The following is a 24,750-nucleotide window of genomic DNA, read 5'->3' as shown; positions in this document are numbered from 1 at the left end:
AGATCTAGTTCACAGCTTGCTCAATTCAAATTCAATGCCGAAAAGCGTCTGTATCACTGACAGAGTTTCAGGTCTTTTGAGTTTGGGATCGAGAGAAGAGAAGAAAATTGACACAATAGCATCCATTTAGTGAAGGAGTGACAGAAATAAAAGAAGAGACCTTGTTCGACCTAAATACCAATGGTGCTCTCCAACCACCCACTCTTTCCTCGAACGTGACATTCAGTGCTCAGATAAAACCTACAACCCTTGAGTATATTGATCAAGACTGTTGTTGCAGCAGAACACTCTTTTAAACTCTTTAGTTTTAGTAAGAGTTTTACTGCACCTGGAACACAATAAGGTCATATATAAGTGCCGTAGATTAGAGGTGTTACAAGAGAGTAACAAACACAAAAAGGAGGAGAGATCAGGGCGATATATGTTTGAAAGTAAAGAAGGAGAAAACCACATCAGAGCACCCTCCAACCACTCACTCAGAACACTCTACTAGACACAAAATTGCTTGCTTCAAAGTTGGGGCATTTGGTCTCTTTTCTAGACAGTTTGTGGTTTTGAGTAAAGAGAAGCACATCGACACAATAATTGTCATTTAGTGCTAGGAAAACAAGATGGACAGAAACAAAAGAGGGAAACATTAAGGAGGAGGACCTACCCAGTGGCGCCCTCCAACTATTGGGACGATGGGTTAAGAGGAAACATTTCAGGAAGAAAGAGATAAAATAATTCAGAGTCCACTTAGGTTCGAGCGTTGAACTGTAATGTAAAGCAGACCAAGTTCGTATCTCTCTTGCTTACTATGCCACAGCAGCCAGACAATTCAGAGCAAAACAAAGAGCTGAAAAAGCCAACAACAATATTTACTGACTGTTTCTTCAACTTAAAATTCCGCAAAAACAAAAAACCCCACACACATAATGGACTTCATGCCATGATTTATTGCTTCGTAGTTTGAAGAAGCAGTCTAGCACAACCACAATGTACAAAGGTAAAGGAAGGAAGATAGACTGTATAATTCTTTGGAAGAATATATCTCAAGGATATGTTTAAAAAAACCCAAACAAACACAAAAAAACATATATATCCTATTTATAAAAAAATAAATAATAAAACCAAGAACATTCACCACAAGCATTATTTATCTGTCTACTGTTCTTTAGTCCCAAAACCATGGTTCAAAATTTAAAAAGGTTCAAATCTTCGATAGAAGCAATGTTCAATGTTTTGACAAATTTTATATACTAACACAAACAATGCATTACAAAGAAAGCAAATCATACACGGTCAATAACAAATGAGAAACAGGCATCATTCCCCTCCTTTCTCTGTTAAGGAAATAATTCCACTAAGCACTTTAAGCAAGGTGAAAAAACAATAATGCCCATACCCCTTGGAGAAAAAAACCAAAAACTGACAAGGCTGACTAGTTCCTTCTAAGAACCAATTTCTTATTCGTCCCACAAGTCTTTTATCTATAGCACTTCCAAGGAGCAACTTTGCTTGGCTAAATCTTTTGCAAGATGGCAGCATGCAATAAGCAACAAAAACTGTGTGCTGTTTTAGAATTTAAGGCTATTTGTTTCATCAGTAACCCTGGTGACACAAGCATAGCAGAAATAATGCTTTAAAGTAGCATATTAATTATTATATCTGTACAGACTTATACATGCATCTCTAGTAACTTGTTTGTGGTAGGAGAAAATTTACATAATTTCTAAAATGACCCCCTAACACCAAAAGTCAAAAGTGGAAACACCCCCCCCCCCCTAACCTTTTCACCACAAATACAAGCAGGAAAGAAGTTAGGTGCAACTCCTCCTTTGAAAAAAGTAGACCTACCTAATTTTGCACTTGAAAAATAACAATTTCACTTTATTTGGGCAAACTGACAAACTTTCACAGGGAAAACTGCTATTACAACTGCTTTTCATTATGGGAAAGGCGATCATTATGTTCTAAACACTAGTAGGCTACATGATGCATAATTTAACCATTGATAGAAGCTGAGATTGAGAGCCAAATGAGCTTCCTAGTAGCTTTATAAAACAAATTTGCAGATCAAAGGAGGATACATCAAATACATGACTTTTTTCTCCATTGATCCACTAAAATTAAGCTACATATGTTTCGTCTTTCAAATGAACATTGTATTATTTTGACAACAGAAAGGTGCAGAAAACTTTCAGTCCACTGATGATGCTCAGTCAAATGCACAAGTAAAATGTGAATATGCCACATCCCTCAATTGTCTGCAGACTACAGACATAGTTTTCAAAAAAATCAAATGCAGCCAGGGGGCGATGTTAGAACACAAGAAGGGACTGCGCTATACCTTCAACCTTCAAGGCCAAGTCAAGGGGCTGAAGATTTCAAGCCAAGTCAACAGTAATGCCTACCGCCTGCTCAGCCACAAAACTTGTTATACTAGGCCAACTCATCTTACCCAATCATAAGGTTACTCAATTACAGGGCACTAACGAGCAGCTACTTCATAGTTAAACCAGAAGAACCTACACATAAAAATATACTCTGAAAAGACCAGACAAACAGTACAATTTTTCGACAGCATGGGCATCAATGTTAACTCCCAAAAAAGAAGATAAAATACCTTCAGTTCTGTCGAAGAACCAAGTTCCCAACTACCATTAATTGAAAGTAGAGAACGCAACTGTGAATTTATGCCTTTTTTAAACATTTGAAAAACAAACATCCAAGTCGTTCAAATGGGGGCTACATTCCTCCCATTTTGCTTGAAGGTGAAAAAGAAAAAAAGACAAGATCACCCGAAGACAGGAGACAGAAAGAAAAAAAAAAAAGAAGTGAAAACATAGCGCAGAATGGCCACAAAGAAATTTAACCTTCTTTATTGTCCCAGACATAAACTTTAAGCTAAAATATTTGTTTTCCAATCTTGTCTGCTATTTCATATCTGGCATTGTTAGTATTGCCATTGATAGCTGCTTCATCCATCACCGTCATGTTTAAGTCCATGACCACTACTGTGCTGCTGAAACCAATAACAACAGTCTAGCACAGATAACATTAACACGGAAAACCCGAAATCACTGATAGCTCTTACAACTTTCCATTCCCTGACCGATGTCTCTTTCATTTTACACTAAACAGCTGACCCAAATTACGGGTGTGTCAAACACATCTGCCAATCCCCCACCCATTTGAGTTATCTGTGCCCAACTGTATCTGGTTACCATGCCATGTTCCTTTAGTTGTTACTCTCCACTTCCCAGACTCCAAGAGAGCCACTGTCTCATATTGCCCTCTTGGCTATTACTGTAAGGTCACGTTCTCATCTCCCCCAGTTTGACAAACCCTCTATCTATCCTGAATGTGCTTTAGGATTCCGATACAGTACCTCCCAGCTACTATATCACTCAACTGCCCATTGCCAGTGATTCATGACACTTGTGCTTATTTATATCAATATCACATGGAATAGAGAGAAGAGCAGGAAAGAAAGTGCCACAGCACCTGTGGTCACTCCTTCCATTCTGTAGCAACAGTGGCTGATTCAAGAAAGCAAAGGTGTAAAGTAAATCAACCGGAAGCAAAATGACGTTAATTACAAAAAATGTGAATACCCCTCTTTACAATCTCACAATTTATTTATGCTGCCTTCACAGTCTCACCCTTTGTAAACAAGCTACTAGTCATTGTCAAAAGTATGGCCTCTCTACATTCCCTGGTATTGTCTACAAAGCCATCAGAGCCAGATTTTTTAAAATTGTGCGGGCTCTTTGTTTACTTTCCCTGCCAATAAAAGTGAAAATGACATCCATGATTTTTTTCCCTCATGTATCTTTTCCCTGACTTTTCTTCTCCTTTTTTGGTGCTAAAAAAAAATGACAATCCAGCTTTAAGACGGTATGGTACAGAATGATGGTTAATCAAGGAGCAAAAATATGGTTTTTATCCCTTTGTTCTCTCCCTTTTACAAAAGTCATAATATCAAAACAGAATAAAATAGCACAGCTGTACTCCACCAATTTCCATCAAAATCTACACAAAGAAGAATAACTGTTCAATGACTGAACATGAACTGCAAAGTGTTTTTTTTTTGTTCCAATTGGCTCTTTTTTAAAAACTAAGTTAACAAGACGATGGCACAAAGCTGATCTTACATCACAGAGCATGTAAGACATCATCATTACCCATTTACTCCAATGTTTCTGATGCAAACACTGGAGATCTGCTATCAAAAGAAAGCCAAACTACATCATCAACCAAGGCAATCAGTGCCTCACACAGCAGCAGCTCGAGACAAAGTATAACTGTGACACTTTCACATGAGAAAACGTTCATGCAAAATGCACAAAGACAAATCGACTGCTTAGAGTACGACTCCACCATATGCCATTTTGAAAAGTGACGGATGATGGAGCCTTACACCGAGGAGTTGAAATGAAAACAGAAGAGCTGCAAAAACACTACAGAATGAGCAACAAATCGCATAGCAGACAAACCCACTCAAGAAAAGCAGATGTTCATGTTTGTTCATTATACAGCACCCAAATAAGAATGCTTTATGTACTTTCACTCTTCTGCAGTCTGTAAAAAGATGCTTGTTGCTGAGCACCTATCATTGCAAAACACCAAAATTACCCTATCCAGACAAACAAAAATCTCCTTCGTGCTGTTGTGGAATTCAAGGGAGTTTAGCCATTCAAGTACGGTAACAGGGAGCTACTGAAAAAATATACATTGCAGCCCAGCTTACGTTATTATCCACAGTTCATACTGCCATGGTACTAGTGGATCATGTATCTAAAAAAAAAAAAAGTTAGAAAATAATAAAAAAAGTGTGTTTGATAAATTAAAAGACAAAAATAAATTAATAAATAAAAGTAAAAGCTCAGATTACCTACAATTATAATAAAACCGAGTTAGACTAAGAAAAGCGACATCATGAACACAACTGTTTTGCAAGTCATGAGGATGCAAGAAGGGGAAAGTAGGAGGAAGAATCCCTATCATACACAGAGATGCATAAGATTAATATAAGAAAACCCAATATATATAAAATCAATAAGAACATGTTCAAACCTCAAGGCGACAACTTTATTAGCCATCACACTAGAACTAGAACTCATCTACAGATAATAAATTAATAAGAATATGATGGTTTGCACAAAATACTTCTTGAATCTGGTGATATAAAATAGCTGTACAAATTTGCAAACAGACACTAGTAAACCTAGAATTACTGCGAAATTTCATTAGTAGCTGCAGCATAAAGCTGAGATTCAATTTCAGATGCTGTCACTGGCCAAAGAAACAGGTACAGCCACATGAAACATGACCTATTACATGAACCCCTTTTAAAAATCAAGGAAAAAAAAAAATCTAGTGTATTTACATAAAAACTCTACATTTCTGATGTGTCACAATCATCAATCAGTTGGAACCATCAAGAACAAATTCATGACTAGAATTATTCATCAAAGTATATGTACATCTTAACTTGATCGATAAAGTCTTTCATTATTACGACTGAAAGTCTTAACCCGAAAGTAAGCCACAAGAATTGATAGATAGAGAATTGAAAATGGTTTTTTTTTTATAATCTTTTTGTCAGTACAGTATCGTTTTTATCAATATATTGAACTAAAAGAGAGAGAGAGAGAGAAAAAAAAAAAAAAAAAAAAAGAACAAAGAATCCAAAGTTCTACAATAGTTTTCAAACTTTTAAAGGCATGTATAATTCTTCAAAATCATGGCACTGTCTTGCAAAGTTTACCAAGCGCATGACAAAATGATCAGCCGATCACCATATAGTAATACACCTGCACATCATCAGTAACATTAACTTTAAAAAATAATAATCATGGCTCATGGAGTGCAAAAGTAATAGCACCTTCACGTATAATATAATAATAGAAAAGTAGCCTGATACAACAGAATCAATACATTAATATCAATATACACAAAACCAAAATGTAAGCAGTTCATAGCTAAGATGTTTTTCTAACCGAGAAGAAAAAAAAAAACAAAAACAGAAAACTTTTTTTTTTCTATTTGAATGTATGGTAACATTTATCGTTTGTGAGGCAGCATGGTGAAATCTGGCACTAGTCAAAATAATGAAATCAAATAAAAACCGGCATTTTTTTGGGGTCAACACCTTTTATGTTCTTTAACAAACGTATTACTGAGCAACTGTTACCGAAAAACGTTAATTGAAGGCATGAAAATGTAAATTTCCAGTTTTCAAAGAAAGTCACCAAACTTTGACGGCCATTTACTCACTAATCTTATCTCCCACCTCCTTCAATCGTAAATATCTCAACTTCTATTCAAGATAGATGGGGGGGGTTTCCATCCAATGCAAGACAAATAAACTTGAACATAATAATATTCATACTCTACATGCCCAAAAATTGACGAATGCCTGATTCCACCATGCCGTCACTCATTTCTTTTAGAGATCGCAAACAAACATTAAAGAGGCAATACATATATAACAACTTCACTTTTGGTGACATTACAATCACTGAAATTTCTCATCAGCATTCTGCCATTCCAAGTGACTTTTAAATAAAAAAGATAGAAAAAAACAACAACAAACAAACCAAAAAACAATGCTCTCTCTTATGACATTGAAGCAATATTACTGAAAGTATGCCAACAACCAAACCCTACAACTCAAAGAAAACGAAGAGAGAAACAAGGTGCAAGAAATTGGATTTTCAATATTCAATGTGGCCGATCAGATCTCCAATATAAAACTGCACGAACAATGGTGTTCAGTAAACAAACCCTGGAGCATCTCCTAAGAAGCATGTATCCAGAGCAATGACTAAAGAGCTTCAAATTATTTTAAGCCCAAAAAATTCTGAAAGAGCAAGAACTACTTCCAGGCAAATGACAACCTATGAATTACATTATTTTTCAGTGTCAACCACAATGTAACTAGGAGATAAATCTTTATTTTCAGTACAAGTTGTGCTGCATAAAGTAACTTTAGTGATTGGGTAACACTGAGAAAATATGGGAAGGATGGTGAAGTTTCACCTGGGACAGAATACCAAAAAACATCAGCAAGCTGTTCAAATGTACTAAGCCATTAAAGCAAACATTTTACAGAGAAAAAACAAACCGCATTATTCTTTAAAAAATTGTACTAATTGTACTCACATTATGCATTATATCCCCCCCCCCCCCAACATTAGGAATTTAAAATTCCGACAAAAAAATTTTGACATGCAAACATTACCATCGAGTAAGAAGCCACAATTTTTAAAAATTTTGAAATTCAAAACTCTGGGGTTAGTTCATTTTAACAGCTGGCGACGAAAATTGACAACAAAAAGTAAGAGCAGATCACACCAAAACACCTTCTTGTAGTAATCATCCATTTACTTAAAACTACTTTACAGCACTAACTCTAACAGTTAGTCTATTTTTTTATGAATGTGTTTGTATTCCCCCATCATCAACACAATTTAGATCATTCAAGAGGTGGTCTTTCGACCCTGCCTGTCTGGGCCAACCTGGGCTGAGAGATATACAGTAGCCTCCACCTAAACACACGCCATACAAAAGCACGTTTCGCCACCTGACGAGTTTTTTACTATATAATCAAGACGTACAAACGCACGGTCACTCCCTCTAAACGCACGCTCCGGTCTGCGAAACACGCCGACAGGTAAAGCTCAACAAAGGGATATTTTCACTACAACCTGCACAGCCTGCGTTAGTAAGACAAGCCTAGAAAATTGGTGAGCGTGCCCCTCTCGTCGAACAAAGAGAGTGATGGACAGCGTTTTCACATCCAACTTTTCCCTGACCCATAGATCTAGAACTAGAGATCTAGGACTGGTCGGTGAAAAGTTTGGGGTGGGGTGGACTGAAATGTTGTTTGATTAGTCACTGGAAATGTATCTTTGAGAGAAGGTTTCTGACTGGGGTTTGAGTGACTGCGTGTAATGTATTGAATTGTTAGGTCTAGGTCTGATGCGTGACACCCGTAAAACACTAGATCTAGACAGAATTAAAGATTAAACAAGTAAGCCTAATCGGCTGCGCTCGAAGAACTTATAATGTACTTGTTCAACTAATCACAGGAGAAAAATTTCTCTGAATGAGAGAATGATTCTGCATGAATTTACGGTCAGGGCAGGTCGCTTGGAAAGCCACGTGGCCGGTCCGTCGTCTCTATGACTATCACCAACAGTTCTCTCTTAGGCTATCTGTTCTATAAATTATATGCTATAGCGCATATTTACTACATTGAGTCTTCCTTTCTCCCCCTCCCCCATGTATTTTGAACCCCAGTCAAGGAATCCATCACAAAAGTCACGTGTCGTCACATTATCTGCAAAAATGACCCCCTCCCTCCAAGGGAGTTCACTGGAGAAATAAGGAATTGAGATGACTGCGTCCCTTCCTCCCCTTGCATAGGTTCATGTACACGCACACTTCGTATAAACACACGCTAAGGAGCCCTCCCGAGCACCCTGTGTTTAGGCGGAGACTATTGTACTTGGATTTCCTGCACGCAACAGCGAAGTGCCTAACCGCTACACCACAGATGCCAGTAATACTGACAGTATCAAACATTGGATCTTTCACATAGTTAGACCAATCTAAGGGACCAAGTCAGCGTGCTACATTCTGTCCAACTGTTCTACTTCGAAGCCTAGACGGCAAACTTTATTCAAAAGAAAGAAAAAAAACGTGCATTCTCTTTTAACTGTGTTCCTGACTGAAGACGGCATAACAGTCCCAGACTAAGTAAAAATAGAAAAGTTACACGACATTGCAAGACTCTTCACCTCAAAATTAATCTTTGCTGGGGCAAAATTTTAAGGTGAAAAAGTAAGAAGTCAGTCTTTAGCACACATATATGCTTAAGTAGCACCCAAATCATCAAAAATGGTAATTGCTTGATTCTAGTAACCATTCCATTGTGCACAACATGCAAGCAGAACCAACTGCTCTCACTAAACAGCTAGTCATGGTCTCTTTCATTGAGGCCCCCTCTCCTAAGAATCCCTGATTCCCCAAAAAGAGGCAAAGAGGCAGAAGAATGCGTTTTACACCTCAACAAAACACAGAAGAAAGAAAAGTGTCTTCAAAAAAATTATACAGTCTTCATGTGGATAAAACCAAGAGTGCAGACAACGAGAAATCTAAATGAGAAGCCCTTCAAAGATTAAAGAAAAAAGAGGTCTCATTAAAAAAGAAATATAAATTTAACACTCCCTAAAAGCTGAAGTCATCCTCAGAAGTCTGTTAAAAACGGAGCTTGTAATAAGGAATATGGTTTATCTTTTAATAATCATAATTTACTATTTATTTGCATACTTTGATTGTGGTTTTGCATTCCATTTAGGCTTATCATAACATACATTATAACAAAGCATCCATTTCAGAGTAAGTTTCAAGACAAGCAAAGCAAATTTTGTACAACACACTGACCAAAAATCACAGTGTAATATATGAATAAATTAAAATGGCAGGGTCTGCCATGTTTGCAAAATCATAACTTTTAACAAAAACAAAAAAACTTGCACCACAAAAATACTCAATAAAATTAGTATATAAAAAAAGAAAAAAAAAAGTACACAGACAAACAATAGAATTATCAATACATTTTAACCTACTCTTCAAAAAGAACCAGGGACAGGAATTTCCAACCTCTGAAGTATGAAAAGGTGTGACCAGTGACATCCAACAAAAAAAAAGTCAGAACTGAAAAGAATATATGGAAGTAAATTTGTCCCTTTTTAAAAAAATCATGTGAAGAGGGAAAAAAGTGTTGGTCTTTCTCTTTAAAACTAATAAGAAGAGTTGGTTTAACCAGTGAGTAATAATTCTGTGGAAAAAAAAACACCAAAAAAAAAAACAACAACAAACCACTTGAGTCTGATGCCAACAGGCAGAAAATCTTCTATCTTTTCTTTGATTTAAAAAAAAAAAAACAGAAAAAAAAACGTCAATTTGGATTCTGAAGACATTAGGATGGGTAAAAGTGGCTGAACATACAAAATACAGCTTTCCGAAAAACCACAAACAGCCACAGCATTAAAAGTATAGAATCACAAATGACAGAATATGAGAATAAATGTGAGAGATTCCCCCCCCCCCCCCAAGAGAGTACCTTTGAGAGAAACTGGTAGCACATGAAAATACTTTACTTTTGACATGAAACAGGATACGTAAATAACAACTTACTTAAATGAGATAGGACAAACTTAAGACACACATTATCCATAAAAAATACAAGATTGGATTGTTGTGCTTTTTACAAACAAAAATTTAAACAATGACAAGTTATGCTCCTTTCATAACTATTGTCAGATTTGGTATACTGCAAAGTATCTGCATTTTTTCCAACACAGACCCACAGACTGATTTGAATGCTGCTTGTGACTAGCAAAAATACTGATTATATGTTCAGCCTGTGTTAGTTTTGGTCTTTGATATGACACATACAACAAGTCTAGAGATGCAAAATTGTCCAAACGATTACAATACATACTTGCAATTAAACAAAAACAACATTGCTATGAAAAAACTTACGAAACTTTCAATATCATCATTACCATGCATATTCGCACTCCATAAAAAACATGCATACTTTCAAATAAAAGAAATTCAAAATATATTTTACATAAATAAAACTTATTGACCAAATATATTCCAATATGTACAAAACGCAAAGGGGCGAGACAAATATTTTCAAATAAATTTGAGGGAAGCTCATCTGTACTAGCACACAATCTTCAAACAACAGAAGATAACCTGTACCACGATGAAGAGATTCATAAAACAAAACATTTGCTCAGCACACTGCAAATATGTTTCTTTTGAAAACTAAAATAAAATAAAATCAAGTCTGATGGGAATTCTCAGGAAATGCAGTTTGGGGTAGAAGCTGGAAATTGGCTACAGATAGCTGAGAATCTGTAGTGAATCTGCCGTGCGTGCTTGGGAAGCCAGTGTGAAAAGTGCTACGGTGAGGAAGATTGCTTATTGCTGTGGGCATATATGCCTTATTGTATGGGAAAGCATATGGGCTCATATCATTTTTGTAATCATGGTGAACACTAGGTGGTAAATGAGGCTCTGGTCGGATCATGTGAATGTTTGGATGGACACTGGTATCTTTCATCGACAGCTGCATGGCTGGTTGCATGCGGTCATTTAAAGGAATTTGTATGTCTGGCCTTCCATAAGGTTCAGTCTGTAAACCTGCATGTAAATGACTACTGCTGCCACTGGAGGATGGCATGTGACTAGATGGAGGTGAAATGGGAGAATTATAGGAACCCCTTGGTATATTGTAGTGTAACACTTGACTTTCGTTCATCGATACCGGAGAGTGATTCTTTCTGGATAGACTTTGACTCTCCTCGGCATAAGCGAGCTTTTGAGCTTCAACATAAGCTTTCTCAGAGTAAGAGCTGCCAGGACTCTCTATGTACCTCTTCTCAGAGATAGATGTCGGCGGGGGAGGGTTCAAGTATCCTTTCTCCACGTACGCAGTACTGTGATTGCTTGGAAAAGATTTTTCAACAACTGGCACGTGGCTGCTCCGAGAAAAACTTTTCTCCTGATAATTGTTCTGACTATCAATATTATAGTCCTTGTCAAGGTACTGTGCACTTATATTTCTAGGGTAGTTCTTTTCATCATACAAAACATTGCGAACATTTGGGTACAGTTTTTCTTCATACTGACTTTTTGCTGGTATAACATAGTTCTTTTCTGGATATTGATTGGTCTGAGGAGGTGGGTAATCATTCTCTCTATATGGAGTGATAGCTTGCTGTGGTACTACTGCTGGAGAAGACCGTTGCTTATTATTTTGTACTGTTGCAGCAGCAGCAGCAGCCTTTGTTGCCTCGGACTCTTCATTGTCTGTTTCTGTTTCAGAGCCACTATCACTCTCATGAAAGGTTGCATTGGGAGTCTTTGTGTTATTGCCAACCTTTTGAGTAGCCGATGTGGGGGCAGCAGCAGCGTTTGCAGCTACAGTTGCACCACCTTGATTCCCCATGTACATCATGAGTCCATTGCGCTTGTGCTCACCAATGTGATCCAGAAGTTCTTTCCTCAACATAAAGCTTTGACCACACAAAATGCATGTGTGCGGTCGCTCTCCTGTATGCTCACGTTTGTGAACTGCCAGATGATGCTCTTTGGAAAATGTTTTTCCACAGTCCAGGCAAGAAAACTCACCCCCCTCAACTTCTACCAGATCTTCATCTGGAATTTCATCCCCACCACGAGCGTTGAGGCCTTCTCTTTCATGCTTTTTCATGTGATTGTTCAGGTACACCTGTCCTTTGAACATTTTGCCGCAGAGGCCACAGAAGAGAGGACCCTTGGAAGCAGGCAGGCCAGAATTGGAGACGCTCTCCCCAGCAGACATGTGTGTGGCATAGTGGGCAGTCAGGACTTCCTGAGATGGAAACATTTTCCCACACACTTTACACAAGAGAGGTAGCTGGTCAGAGTGACACAGCATATGAGCCTCCAGGTGAGAGACTCTGCCAAACTCTTTGCCACATACCTGACACACACGACCAGCCCTGTCCCTATGTGCAGCCATATGGCGATTCTTGTTATTGATTGTCTCAAACACTTTTCCACACTCCTCACACTGAAGATTGCCCTCTTCTAGATGACCCATGTGATGTTTGAAAAATTCCATAACGTCCAAGTACACATTCCCGCACCTTTTGCATTCATACTTGCCCTCTTTTCGGTGAGTGCGCATGTGGACTTTGAGAACAGAAGACTGAGAAAAATCTCGCTCACAGAGTCCGCATTTATACGGACGTTCCCCAGTGTGAACCCTTAGGTGAACCGACAAGACCGAAGCCGAACGGAAATACCTTTCACAGAACTCACACTGAACTTGCTTATGCACTCTCTTGTGTTTTTCTTTCTCGTATTGAGTAGGAAACACCATTTCACACAGACCACAGGGATACTGAACGCCTTCTGCGCCATGTGTTTTCATATGCTGTTTGAAGGCAATCCACTCAGTATACTCCTTGCCACAGTCTGAGCACTGGAGATGCTGGTCGTGCTTGCTGGTCAGGTTATGCACCAGCATGTGAGTGTCCAGTTTCTTCTTGCTCTCAAACAGTTTACCACAGGTCTGACAACAATGGTTCTTGCCAACTTCATGGCTTGCCATGTGGTTCCTGAGTCTCTGGCCCGTGTGAAACTGACGACCACAAAGCTGAAAGAGCAAAACAATAGCACAATATAATTTGTGAAAGAAAAAAAAAAATATGCAGAAAGAACACATCATTTTACTGTAAAATCCAAATTTAGTGCTCAATTCAAAAACCAACTTTTATCTTTATTATTAGATGCCAAAGAGACAGAGAATATCAAATACTTCTTGAAAAATTATTTCAAATTTCAATCATCTTAATTAAGAAGGCAAATACATCTCATTTCACCATTAAAAATTACCACTCATTCAATACCCTGGTCTCCTGGTTTTTAAGTTAAACTTAAGAACGACATTTACATCAAGTTGCCTCTCATCAACAATTTACTTTCAAATTAAGTTAGCCAAAGCCATAGAGGAATCCCTGATACCATATCTAAAAAATAAATAAAATAGTTCTAAAAATCAATTTGAAAATTAAACACATTATTTTCATTTCTACATCACAGAAACTCCATGAACGTCTTTGCAACAAGGGGAATGCAAGTTTTTACTGAAAATAAAAAACAACCCTAAAACCAACACAGACCAAAGATTAACTGGCTGTGGTATTTAAAATAAGGGATAGGTGGAGTTGTGAAAAGTACTATGATGACTCAACACATTTGTGTTCCTTTGAGAGAAATAACTGCAACTTAAAAAAGCCCACATTTTTAAAAAAATCGTTCAAGCTTTTGAACACTATTGTCAAGAATAACACCATATCCCCTTTCTTCTGGGAAACTTATGTTGTTTTCATTTGCTCACTTAATAACTTCAGCTTCTGTTCATCAGTTCATCAACTGTTGAAGCATATTCTTACTGACTGCTGTACATTTCCAAGGACAGGGGTAAAATGGTACATGTACATGTCTCTAACAGTTAATTTCGTAGTCAAGAGCCACTAAAATATATTTTGAAGTACCCGCAATATTAAAAGCAAGGCATACTTGAGTTCATCCATCTGCAGACTTGTGTCTTTAACAAAATAAAAAAATCTACATTTGCCAGGACTAACCATGAAGATGACAGCAAAATCAAATTCTGTGCACAAAAGCAGCATGAAAACTAAGCGTATGGTCGGGATCAATGGTGTTGATAGCATAATATGAAGTACTATGAATGGGAAATCAGCAGGCAGCAATTGTCCACTTGGCATAGCAGAAAAAAACCTCCAAAACCCACGAAAAAAGCCTGTCAAATCTGCCATGGGCCACGAAGACAGCCAGTAATGGTGCTACAATTGCTTACTAACTTGGTCAATGGCACGGAAGAAAAAAGTTTGAACCCATATGGACCTGATTTTTTTGCACCCATTTCTAAAATGCCTCATTTCTCAGAACAATCAGATGGTCTGGCAAACGAAACAAGTCCTCCTTTTAAAATTAACAAATGACCTATGATTCGCTGCACACCAGCCGTAAGTTTATTCTAATTCAACCAAAATTATACAATTTAGAGGCGAAGAGTTTCTTGGATTCTAACACTACAAAAGTAATGTACGGAAATGAAAGGCTGAATTCTAGAAAATGGCTTCGAATGAGTGAAGGTGATGCATGCGCAAAATGAGATGATGCATCTTTGAGCATGTCAATGAGGATTTTACAGTAACAACAACAGCAACAATAATACAGTCAACAATGCAACTTCATAAAATGAATAACAACAAATACAAGTGGAAAAATTGTCTCTCATTAGTTTAAATAAATACAAGCTTTACAAGCAGAAAAATAGCTTTATGACCTTTGAAATAGAATCTTCAATAACACAGCTATCTTAAAAGGTTGTCATGGACAAAAATTACATCCATGACCAAATGCTAGTGAACTGATTTTTAAAACTAGATCATTAGATGCAAAATTATCAGACAGGGTCTCTCAACCAGAATGCTGCGGCCCACTTGACCGTTAAGCAGAAGCAGAATGACTAAAATCACACCACCATTCTATATATAATATAATACTAAATTTATTCTTCCCCTATCTATAAGGGAAATGAACAAGGTGAGCAGAAAAGAAGTTATTCAGAAATGAGTACTGAATTATAAAAGGTTGAGAGTCCCAGTACCAATTTTGTTAAAAACATAACAAAAATTAACAAAACACAAGCTCATTGTAATATTTGTTGGAAATCGTAACGTTCAACAAGTAACATGTGAGACTGATCTTTCAAAACCTAGCAAGAGAGACAAACAAATTAAATTCTGTCTCAATGAATGAATATCCTTCACTGTAAAAAAGATATGTCTGCGCATTTTGTCTGTTGCCTTAAATACATATTTTTAAGAGCAAACTAAAATAGTAAATAAAGTACAAAACCAAACAAAAGGAAAGAAATAAAAGCAAACAATTACTTACATTGCAAGAAAATCTTTTCCCTCCATTGGTATTGGATCTACTTACATTGCAAGCAAATTTTTTCCCTCCAGATTCAGTATGTTTTGCTTTCAAATGGTAAAGGTATGCACGCCAGTTGACACACACCTAAGAACATTAAGAAAACATGTGAAACCAGAACAGAAACAAGGTAACTATAGAGACTTCATTGAACGGCAATAATGAAAATAAAATAAATCATTTGAAAAATGGGGTGCTTTTCTTTTTATCGACAATCAAAGAGTGATCAAATAACTAGTCATCTGAAGAAAGTTCAATTCTGACACAACCAGGGTCAATAGCCAATCTCCCAGACCAGAACCCGAACAAATGTTATCTTCCAATCCCATTTTACAAAGCAACAATTCCTTTGTAAAAACAACTATTTTATTGCCATCAAATCTATCCGTCTATCCTTGTGACCATTCATACCTGTTCAATTTGCCACACCGCCCACTGGTCATCTCAGAACACTTCAAATGCTAAGGCAAAATTAAGCACACACACAAAGAATCAGGAAGAAAATCATTTTTTTTTAATGGGCAGAGAATGTGCTGTAAGATGTATTGTTCCACAGTAAGTCAATTTCCAATTGATCAAATTAGTCTGCAATAGATTAAAATTATATTTAAAGTAAAGCACACCTTAAATTTAAAAAAAAAAAAAAACTATAATTTTTTAAATCTCCCAAACCAGTATTGATAAAGATGTTTGAGAAAGAAAAATGGACATCCCCTCCACTATCCACTGCCACAAGGGAAGGAAAACAAAATAAAAATATATTTTAACTTTTAAACTTCGATTGAAATTGCTTTTTTAAACCCAAAGAAAGAAGCAAAACGATCTTTAAGAACAATTTCGTAAGTTATGAGAAAAACAGTGAATGATCGAACTATCGCGTAAAGGACGAATACCAGATGTAACAATAGTCATAAAAACATTTATTTAGAATAAAAAAAGGCAAATCTTACCTTGCCACAGCTTTCACAAGTGAAAGAAGCACTGCGGTCACAGCTGTGGACAGGCAAGTGCAGATCCAGCTTGTGCTGGGAGGCAAACATCTTTCCGCACGTGTTGCAACAAAATGGCTTGCCTTTACTATGACCTAGCATGTGGCTGTCGTATCGACTTGGGACACGGAATATCTTCCCACATATGCCACACGGGTAACTGGGAGGAGGCCTGGAGGACACCGAACGGCCTGATCCAGGGGAAGCACCAGAAATTTGCGAGGACCGCCTGGGTCTCCTCGGGGTTGTTGGGGTTGCAGGAGGGGCACCGGCACCAGGGATGGGACCTTGCACAGGTGTCGGCAGTTGCTGAGGATTTATCCCCGCTGGCAAAACAGCCTGGTTTGAAAGATCTGACCCTGTTCCCGGATAAATACCCTGCGTTACATCATTGAACAGGTCCTCCATATTTTGAGTACCGTACTTTGAAGTGTCACAGTTCTCATCCTTTGGGGCAATATGCTTGATTTGCGTTTTTGATGGCTTTCTCTTTGACCTGTTTTTAGCACTGGGATCTAGAGACAATTGTGCATCATTTCCATCTCCATCTACAGATTCAGGGGATTCCTCTTCCACAGACACAGTCTCTTCTGTGACTGTTTCTCCTGGCCCTTCCATATCAGTCGACAGTTCACACTGAAACTGAAAAGGAGAAAAAGCCACAAGTTTTTTAAAACGAAAGGACGGATCACCCCCCCCCCTTTAAACTTATATAATACCCCAAACTTTAATTTTTACTAAGGCAAAGAAGCTACAAGTACAGAGATATTGTTAAAGAAACCACAAGTCACTTCAATTAATCTTAAAATTTAACTTGAAGGGTAAGTTGGGTTCCAGGAGAGAAATAAAATGCAGTCAATTCCAACTCTAATACACTTTTAAAAAGAAAATAAACTGATTCATTATTCTTCAGAGCTATCCCAGGGTTCACATTCCAGTCTTTCCATTTTTTTCCCATCGTGAAACTTTCAAGCCTCCTGGATCACTTCCTTTTCATCAAATGAAAATGTCTCATGCTTGCTTTCATGCCAAATGATCAGTTTGATGTACAGCCTTTGTGGTCAGTGAACTGCAGAGTGCTGTACGAACAAGATTCTGAGTTGAAAAACCACGCTCACGGGACATGGAAGTAAGGGGGATGGTGACTTTATGGTGAATGAGAGTCCAGCAAGTTTTATGAAAGTAGAGAAAGACTTTCCATTAATTTTAAAGTTATTTTGATATCATTATTAATTTATTTTTTTTAAATGGCCGACAATTCATGATCCCTAGTGTTAAAGAATGACGGGGGTAATCTCATGGCAGCGGTAAACTCAAGGAACAACACCGGCAAATGCAAGCTACCAGAATGTGAGCGGGGCTTCTCTGCTGAAGCCAGCCGGTGTCACCGGAAACTGCGTGCAGCTGATAAGTAACATCCACGCACCACCTAAATTTTAAGGGGGTAATCTGCAGGTTTAATGCGTAATACACTCAAACCTGCCCTGACGGCCACCTCTATAAGAGAGCCACTTTCCATTCCCCCCCCCCCCCTGCATTTTTTCTATATAATTTAACTGTGTAAAACGGGCACCTGTCGAACGCGGCCACGGCCACCATAATTTAACACACAACCCGTATCACACAAAGCAATAACACCTCTGTCTTAGACGGCCACCTTAATGACTCCATTACATTTTGTATTAAATTATTTAAATTGTGCATTGGCCCCTGGCGTTGTGGGCGAGCCGTCATAATTCAATCACCTGTCGTTGTTGTTAGGTAGTCCCTCCAACCGATCATGTTGCATAGGCCCCACCCACTGTTGACCAATAGCTACCAATTTTCAGCTGCAGGTGAGGTAAGCGTGTGATCTCTTAAAACCCATAAGCCCTGCCCAGAACTCATACACAAATCGTAAGTGAGATGAGTGGTCACTGTTTACCCAGTCTGCAACAAAGTAACAAAGGACGTCAACAAGAACTTGTGACAGAAGCGTTTCTCGTTCTCCGAGTGGTGGCGACCCAGTTGTTTGTTTTAACATGGCACTCGGTCTTCCTCGTCTGATACATTTCGTTTTATTGTCACCCTTGTGCAAAATCAGCAACAAAATAAAAAATTACAAACAAAATACAAACCACCACACCACCAACAACAATGCGGCTACTTTCAATTGGGACCTCAGATGGGAATGGTTCATTTTCTTTATCTTGATCACTCCTGCCTAAGACGGCCACCTGTCTTATACGGCCACTTTTCTCCTTGACAATGGGTGGCCGTCTTACACAGGTTTGACTGTATACGTATATGAGAAAAACAGTGAATCATCGAACTATCGCGTAAAGACATGAAATTTGAACCGGCCTTCCGAGCCGTGATTTAAATACAGGTTGAGCAGGGATCTACGCTACTGGTAGGTTGACGCAGTGGATGAAGCTCCGGACCTGTTAGACCCACACACATCGTTCCCCGCTCGAAACGGTAAGTATTGAACACAACGTAGATAGGCTAACGAGTAGCATCTAGGATTAGATATAGCTTATCATCTCATCACAGGTAAGGCCGCCATCTTGTTTGATGTCAGACCGGGATACCCCTCCGATCCCGAGACCACAATACACCGCAAGGCACCAAAGATAAAAGACAAAGTGTCTATGTTATATCAAGCTTAATCTACCTTTCGCTGTGTTGGAAGTTTTGATGGCCGAAAGGACAGCGCGTCTGCGTTTGGGGTCATACAATTTTTTAATGAGCGGGGGATCAAATATCGGTCCCGGAAGTCCCCCCCCCCCTCCCGAATTCTCCTCGTCCCGACTGACCAACAGTTTTTCCCATAAATTATAATTTGTTGCTTTGTAGTTTTTTGTGATGGAGCATGCAGAAGGGGGGGGAGGAGGAATCCTCCAGCGTCTTTACAGCAGTTTTCGAGCAGTTTATTGTCTTTGCGTATACCGTGTTTCAATTTCAAGCATCAGAGTTCTTACTGTTCTGAGCATCAACGATCTAAGCGATCTTCCATCATGTTCAAGTACTAGATCTAGGAATTCCGAAATGTGCTTATATGTGGTACTTCCACGGCCTTCTTAAAATAGTCTGTAGGTATCACAGGAAGTGGTGACATCACATTACGATTACTAAAATTAATAGGCCAACCAGGAAGATGCGTCGTTCTACGTTTAAATCGCATGTGGGCCGCCACCACCGTCACTTGTTTTTTTCTCTTTTTGCACACAGAGCTATATTCCCTCCCATACTGTTGCCCACTGCCCCGCCCAACTATTATATTATCCTTAGCAAAGAAAAGAACACAATTCGCACTGGGTCACCACAGTCGGCGTCCATTTGTTGTAAGTTCATTGGCCAAATCGTAGATACCGAAGGCCAAGGTAGAACTGCTTGTCTGCTTCACATCCGGTACACCTAGTGATTGCGTAAACGCATTGGAGTTTGAGTCCAAATAGCCACGGAAGACAATTCAGACTCGAACTGAGACTCAATTCCAAATAGCTAGTCAGTATCAATAAAAAAAAGGCTGTAGTTATTCGCACAGGGTGTGTGAATATTACGAAATTATATTCGCACAGGGTGTGTGAATACTACAAAATATTATTGGCACAGGGCGTTTCAAAGGAAGGATGGAAATTATCTAGAGACTAGACCTAGCATTTCCTCATTTTCCCTTTTTTCATCCTCTTTCGCGTAGGGACAATTAAAGGTCATGGATCACAAGATAGTTGGCTCCTCTTTTTGAGCCAAATAAAAAAAGTGTTCTCAGAATTTGGTGGCGCCCTCTTCGAAAAAGTGCGGACTTTGCAAACAGACCCTACTTGGACTTGGGTGAAAAACAATAAAAGTAAAATTAACAGACTGGGCTTATCCTATTCTTCTTCTGGAGAAAGGAAAGAGCAAGCTTCAAAACAAAGACTTCAGGGTCATCTGAAGCAATGCGCCGACTTCTGCTAACACTTTTCGGGCTGAGTGAACAATCTTGTTATCTATCTTTGGTAGGGATAGATCTAGATCTAGATCCAATTCTAATACTAATTGTGCAATGCGATACAAAAAACCCAGCTCAAATTAGAATTCAAGTTGTGTATTGTGTCAAAGATAATGACTCAAATGATCTCTTTTTTTTTTCCCCTTGAGAGAGAGAGAGAGAGAAAGAGAGAGAGAGAGAGAGAGAGAGAGAGAGATGAGTGCATGCTTACTTTAACCCTTAATCTGAAACAAGTTATACTAGATCTAGATCTAGAGATAATCTAGATCAAGTAGTGTCCAGTTGTTTTAACATAAAAAAAACCTTTGTCAAAAGGTGGAATATAACCCGTGCGTGACAAACGAGGTCCAAAATCAACGTAAGCTTGACCCTGTGCGAATAATCACTTCCATTTAAAAAAATACACCTAATAGGTTAACTATGGGGCTAAAACCAGAGAATGCCTACAAATTACAAAGGACTCGAGTGCATCAAAAAGGAAGGTGCACACATTTAAGAAAAAATAGAATTAAATATATATATGAAATCTCATGACTATGACTGAATTCCAAAACTTTTGTGAAGCATCATAGATCCACAAGAGAGGAAAGTCTGGTTTGAGTTCTTCAACGTCCAAGCTCAAAAGTTAAAAATATAAAAAAAGGGTAAATTTTTACTTTAACTCCTGCACACAGAGGCACTGCTTCGGGGGTCAAACTGCAGACTGTTTGCTGCAGACCATAGTCACTAAAACTGCCGTAAATCAATTATTTCCGAGAAAATTTCAAACCTAACTGTAAAATATCAAATTATGGCTATGGGTAAAAACAGAGGGGCACGCCTGTAACATCCCATATTTTCTTTTACGAAGTGTATACAGACCCGGTAACCGGGAACAAAGTCACAAAGTATACAGATCCGGTAGGGGAACTCTTTTGTGATTTCGGAAAGTTTCAGCGCCCAGACCTGGTAGTGCATGTGTGTGTGTGTGAGAGAGAGAAAGAGAGAAAGAGAGAGAGAGAGAGCGACGGACCCAGGGAAGAATCTATGGTGACCCATGTTAAGGCTCACAATCGGTAAAATGTTCTCCCTCCACTTTACAATGAACTGACGTGCCCGCTTGGTGGGTTTATGACATATGGTGAGCAAAGAGTGGTTAACCTTGATGACCTATCACAGTGCATAGTGCGATGAGGCGTGCCATTTTCACTTATTATCCTATCATGAGGCTCAAGATCTAGGCTTATCCAGTTGCCCCTCCCCTTTACCTGTCGAAAATGTATAGCTTTCCATCTCTGACCAAGTCCCCCCACAAAACCGCCTTTGTCGTTACACACCATTACGTTGTGAACACACCAATTAAAATTCAGTCCATCTCGCAAATTCGGGAGTAGAGACAACTGCTGCAATGGTCAAGGAAGAGTTCACGGTTCGATGTGATCCCGCCTGGAACGAACGTGTAGGCCCTACGCACCCAACGAGTGATGCAAGTTTAGGAGGAGAGCTCGGGTGTGAGTGCGATGTTCGGGGAAAACAAACGCGTCGGTCAGTTCACACCCCGGTGTGATCCCGTCGGGGGCAAACATTGAATGTATCGCTTCATCGAGTTTTACAACGTGTATGTGATCACATTCACGATACTGGCTTATCTTTGACCCGACGGACAGTTTAATGATCTCAACTTTTCACTCTTGGTTGATCGGCCGTGCCCGACGGCGTTTTTGTTTAACAAATTATGATCTGAAATGCGGGATCTTAGCCGAATGTCGACCATCAGAGCGGGATCTTAGGGGTGACTTTTGTATAGTAAAAGTTCTGTTTTCCTAAAACAACGGGATCTTAAGCGAACCGGGATCATAAGCGGTGGGATCTTCTTAGGCGGAGACTACTGTACTATTCTTTTCTTCAAATTGTGATTCCCCCAACTCCAAAACGGAGGAAAAAACGATCGTTCATGTCATCGAAAAGACATCCGCAATCTTCATTTAGATCTAGATCTAGGCCAGCCTCGAAACCAGATCAATGATTTATGTCTGTCTGTCTAGATCTAGAAGGACCTAGCTCTACCCCATAGAATTCTACAGTAAGTGTAGAATTATTTTCTGTGGTCTGCCCTGAGCCAAGTGGGCACTGAAACTTTCCGAAATCACAAAAGAGCTCCCCTACCGGGTCTGTAAACTTTGTGATTTTGTTCCCGGTTACCGGGTCTGTATACACTCCCTTTCTTTTACCACAGGCCACAGGGGAGCAGGCCCCCGACCCCCCCCCCAACGACTAGTCCAAAGCACGCAAATTACTATGCGGTTAAGCATAGTGTGATGTAGCTCGATTTTAAAGAACAATCAGATATTTCAAAGACTATTAATTTGTGACGGAAATGAAGTTGATATTCGTGTTCAGTGCATCGATATTTAGACCTAGAATCTAGATTTCTAATCTAAATCTAGATCTAGATTCTGTAGAAAATGAACAACTGGTATAAGTGTGCGACATGAGCGAAAGTAAAAGAATACCAAAGGGTCTTCTCCGACTACTCTGAGGCTACTAGATTCTAGATCTAGCAGGCCTACTAGTTAGCCTTACATATCTCTAGACTCTACGCTAGACAGTAGAGGTAGTCAAGACACTCGTCTAGATCTAGTCTAGATTAGTTCTAGCCTATTCTGGGGGGCCTAGTCAGACTTTTCTAACAGTCTTGAAACAGGCAGATTACTTTTTTAGAACGACAAAAAGCAAGAAATCTTTTATCTTAACCAAAGTTCAAAGTAACTTCAACAGTTTCTTTGACTCTGCTTACAATTATCACTTAGCCTAGAATCTAGAAAAGATCTAGATTTAAATCTATATAGATCTAGATCTAGATCTATATATAACATCTATATCTAGATCTAGAATCTACTAGATTTAGATCTAGATCTAGAATCTATTTCTAGATCTATAATTATAACCAGTAATGCCAACTTAATTTTATCTTTCCGAGATGAGGAGAAATCGAACATAGAAGATCTATTTGTGCCAATATATTTAATATCGATACGTTTTGAAAAGGGTGCTTCAACTTCAAGAAAAAACAGGTCACAGAACGGTCACAGAACAACTATTACATGCTTCCAATCCCGATATCTCTCCCATACCAAGGGAAACAGTAATGCAACAATAAAAATTCCCTTCAGATAAACGTTGCCCAATTAAACGATGGACTACGTCCTTCCGATTACTTTCAATGAAATGGCTACGAGTTCATCGCCCCGCCGTCGCCCCGAACGGCCGACGGAGCAGCAAGCTAGCGAACAGGCATGCAGGCAAAGAGGAAGAGAAGGAAGGAAGAAAAAGGTGCACAGCGATTTCTCTAAATCAGACATTCATCCCATTTAAATCACAAGGGCTGTTACGGGAGCATGTTTTGTACAATAGAAGCGATGATACGATAAAAACTTACCCGATATCAGCAGCACCACAAACGATAATTGTGTCTTTATATCATCAAAAATAAATTGTACGCTGAATCCGTCACCACCACGTCCACCATATCCGTTTGCAAGTGCGTCGGCGCGAGGTGGCGCTCCCGGTGCGTGCAAGAGTGTGTCAGTCAGCGTGTACCTGGGCTGCTGCGAGGCCCACTACTATTTTTAGAATTGCACAAAGAAACAAAATGTGCGGGCGAACGCTTATTATGTAGGCCAGGACCCCACGAAATGTTTACTTAGTGTTGAACACACCATACACTTACACACTATCGCACACACATGCGTGTATGCACAAACAGATAAGTAGTCACACAATGGCCAAAGCCCTGCCGAGGATTTGAATTCAAAGCATAGGCCTACATCACTCGCGAAGGCGAACGCAGACTAAGCGAAAAAGAATAGCCCACTCCGACCCCCACCACCATACGCACCGACAATGCATTTTTATTATTGCCTTCATCCCTTTTAAGAATGCAATAATCAAAGCCTTTCTTTTGATGACGAAATGAATGAGTAGCTTAGGCCTAGCCTATTCTTGCCTGGCCGATTTCAACGAAACGCGGGAGGGGAGCCCACAGTCCACCGAGTCCACAGACTCTTCAGTCGAGACAAGAGGGCAGACGAAGAGGCGGGGTGATAGATCTCTAAGCAAAGCACGACTTCCAAGTTCAAAATGCAGCAAGGATGACGCATAATGATGTCTCTTCGTATTTCCTTTAATTCAGCTTTCTTTTCAGGAGAACTTGGTTTC

The 24,750-nt window shown here is 39.1% G+C and overlaps 1 protein-coding gene across 2 annotated transcripts; it reads right to left on the bottom strand.

Moving 5' to 3' along the window:
- Positions 1-6,439: 6,439 nt before the first annotated feature.
- Positions 6,440-24,556, bottom strand: LOC101850454 (zinc finger protein 184). 2 transcript variants are annotated; one of them, XM_035970686.1, is made up of 4 exons: positions 23,972-24,556; positions 16,539-17,219; positions 15,595-15,675; positions 6,440-13,216 (listed from the first exon to the last, which is right to left on the bottom strand). In XM_035970686.1, the coding sequence occupies exons 2-4, from the start codon at positions 17,193-17,195 to the stop codon at positions 10,853-10,855; spliced, it is 3,102 nt and encodes a 1,033-aa protein (XP_035826579.1). In that variant the 5' UTR covers positions 17,196-17,219; positions 23,972-24,556; the 3' UTR covers positions 6,440-10,852. The 2 variants fall into 2 exon arrangements, with proteins under 2 accessions (XP_035826579.1, XP_005090209.1); XM_005090152.3 differs by having other exon boundaries at positions 15,550-15,675; positions 23,972-24,555.
- Positions 24,557-24,750: the final 194 nt, after the last annotated feature.

The sequence above is a fragment of the Aplysia californica genome, unplaced genomic scaffold, assembly GCF_000002075.1.
Source record: "Aplysia californica isolate F4 #8 unplaced genomic scaffold, AplCal3.0 scaffold00013, whole genome shotgun sequence".
Lineage (NCBI taxonomy): Eukaryota > Metazoa > Mollusca > Gastropoda > Aplysiida > Aplysiidae > Aplysia > Aplysia californica.
The sequence above is the reverse complement of the archived record's forward strand: the minus strand, read 5'-3'. Positions and strand labels throughout refer to the sequence as shown.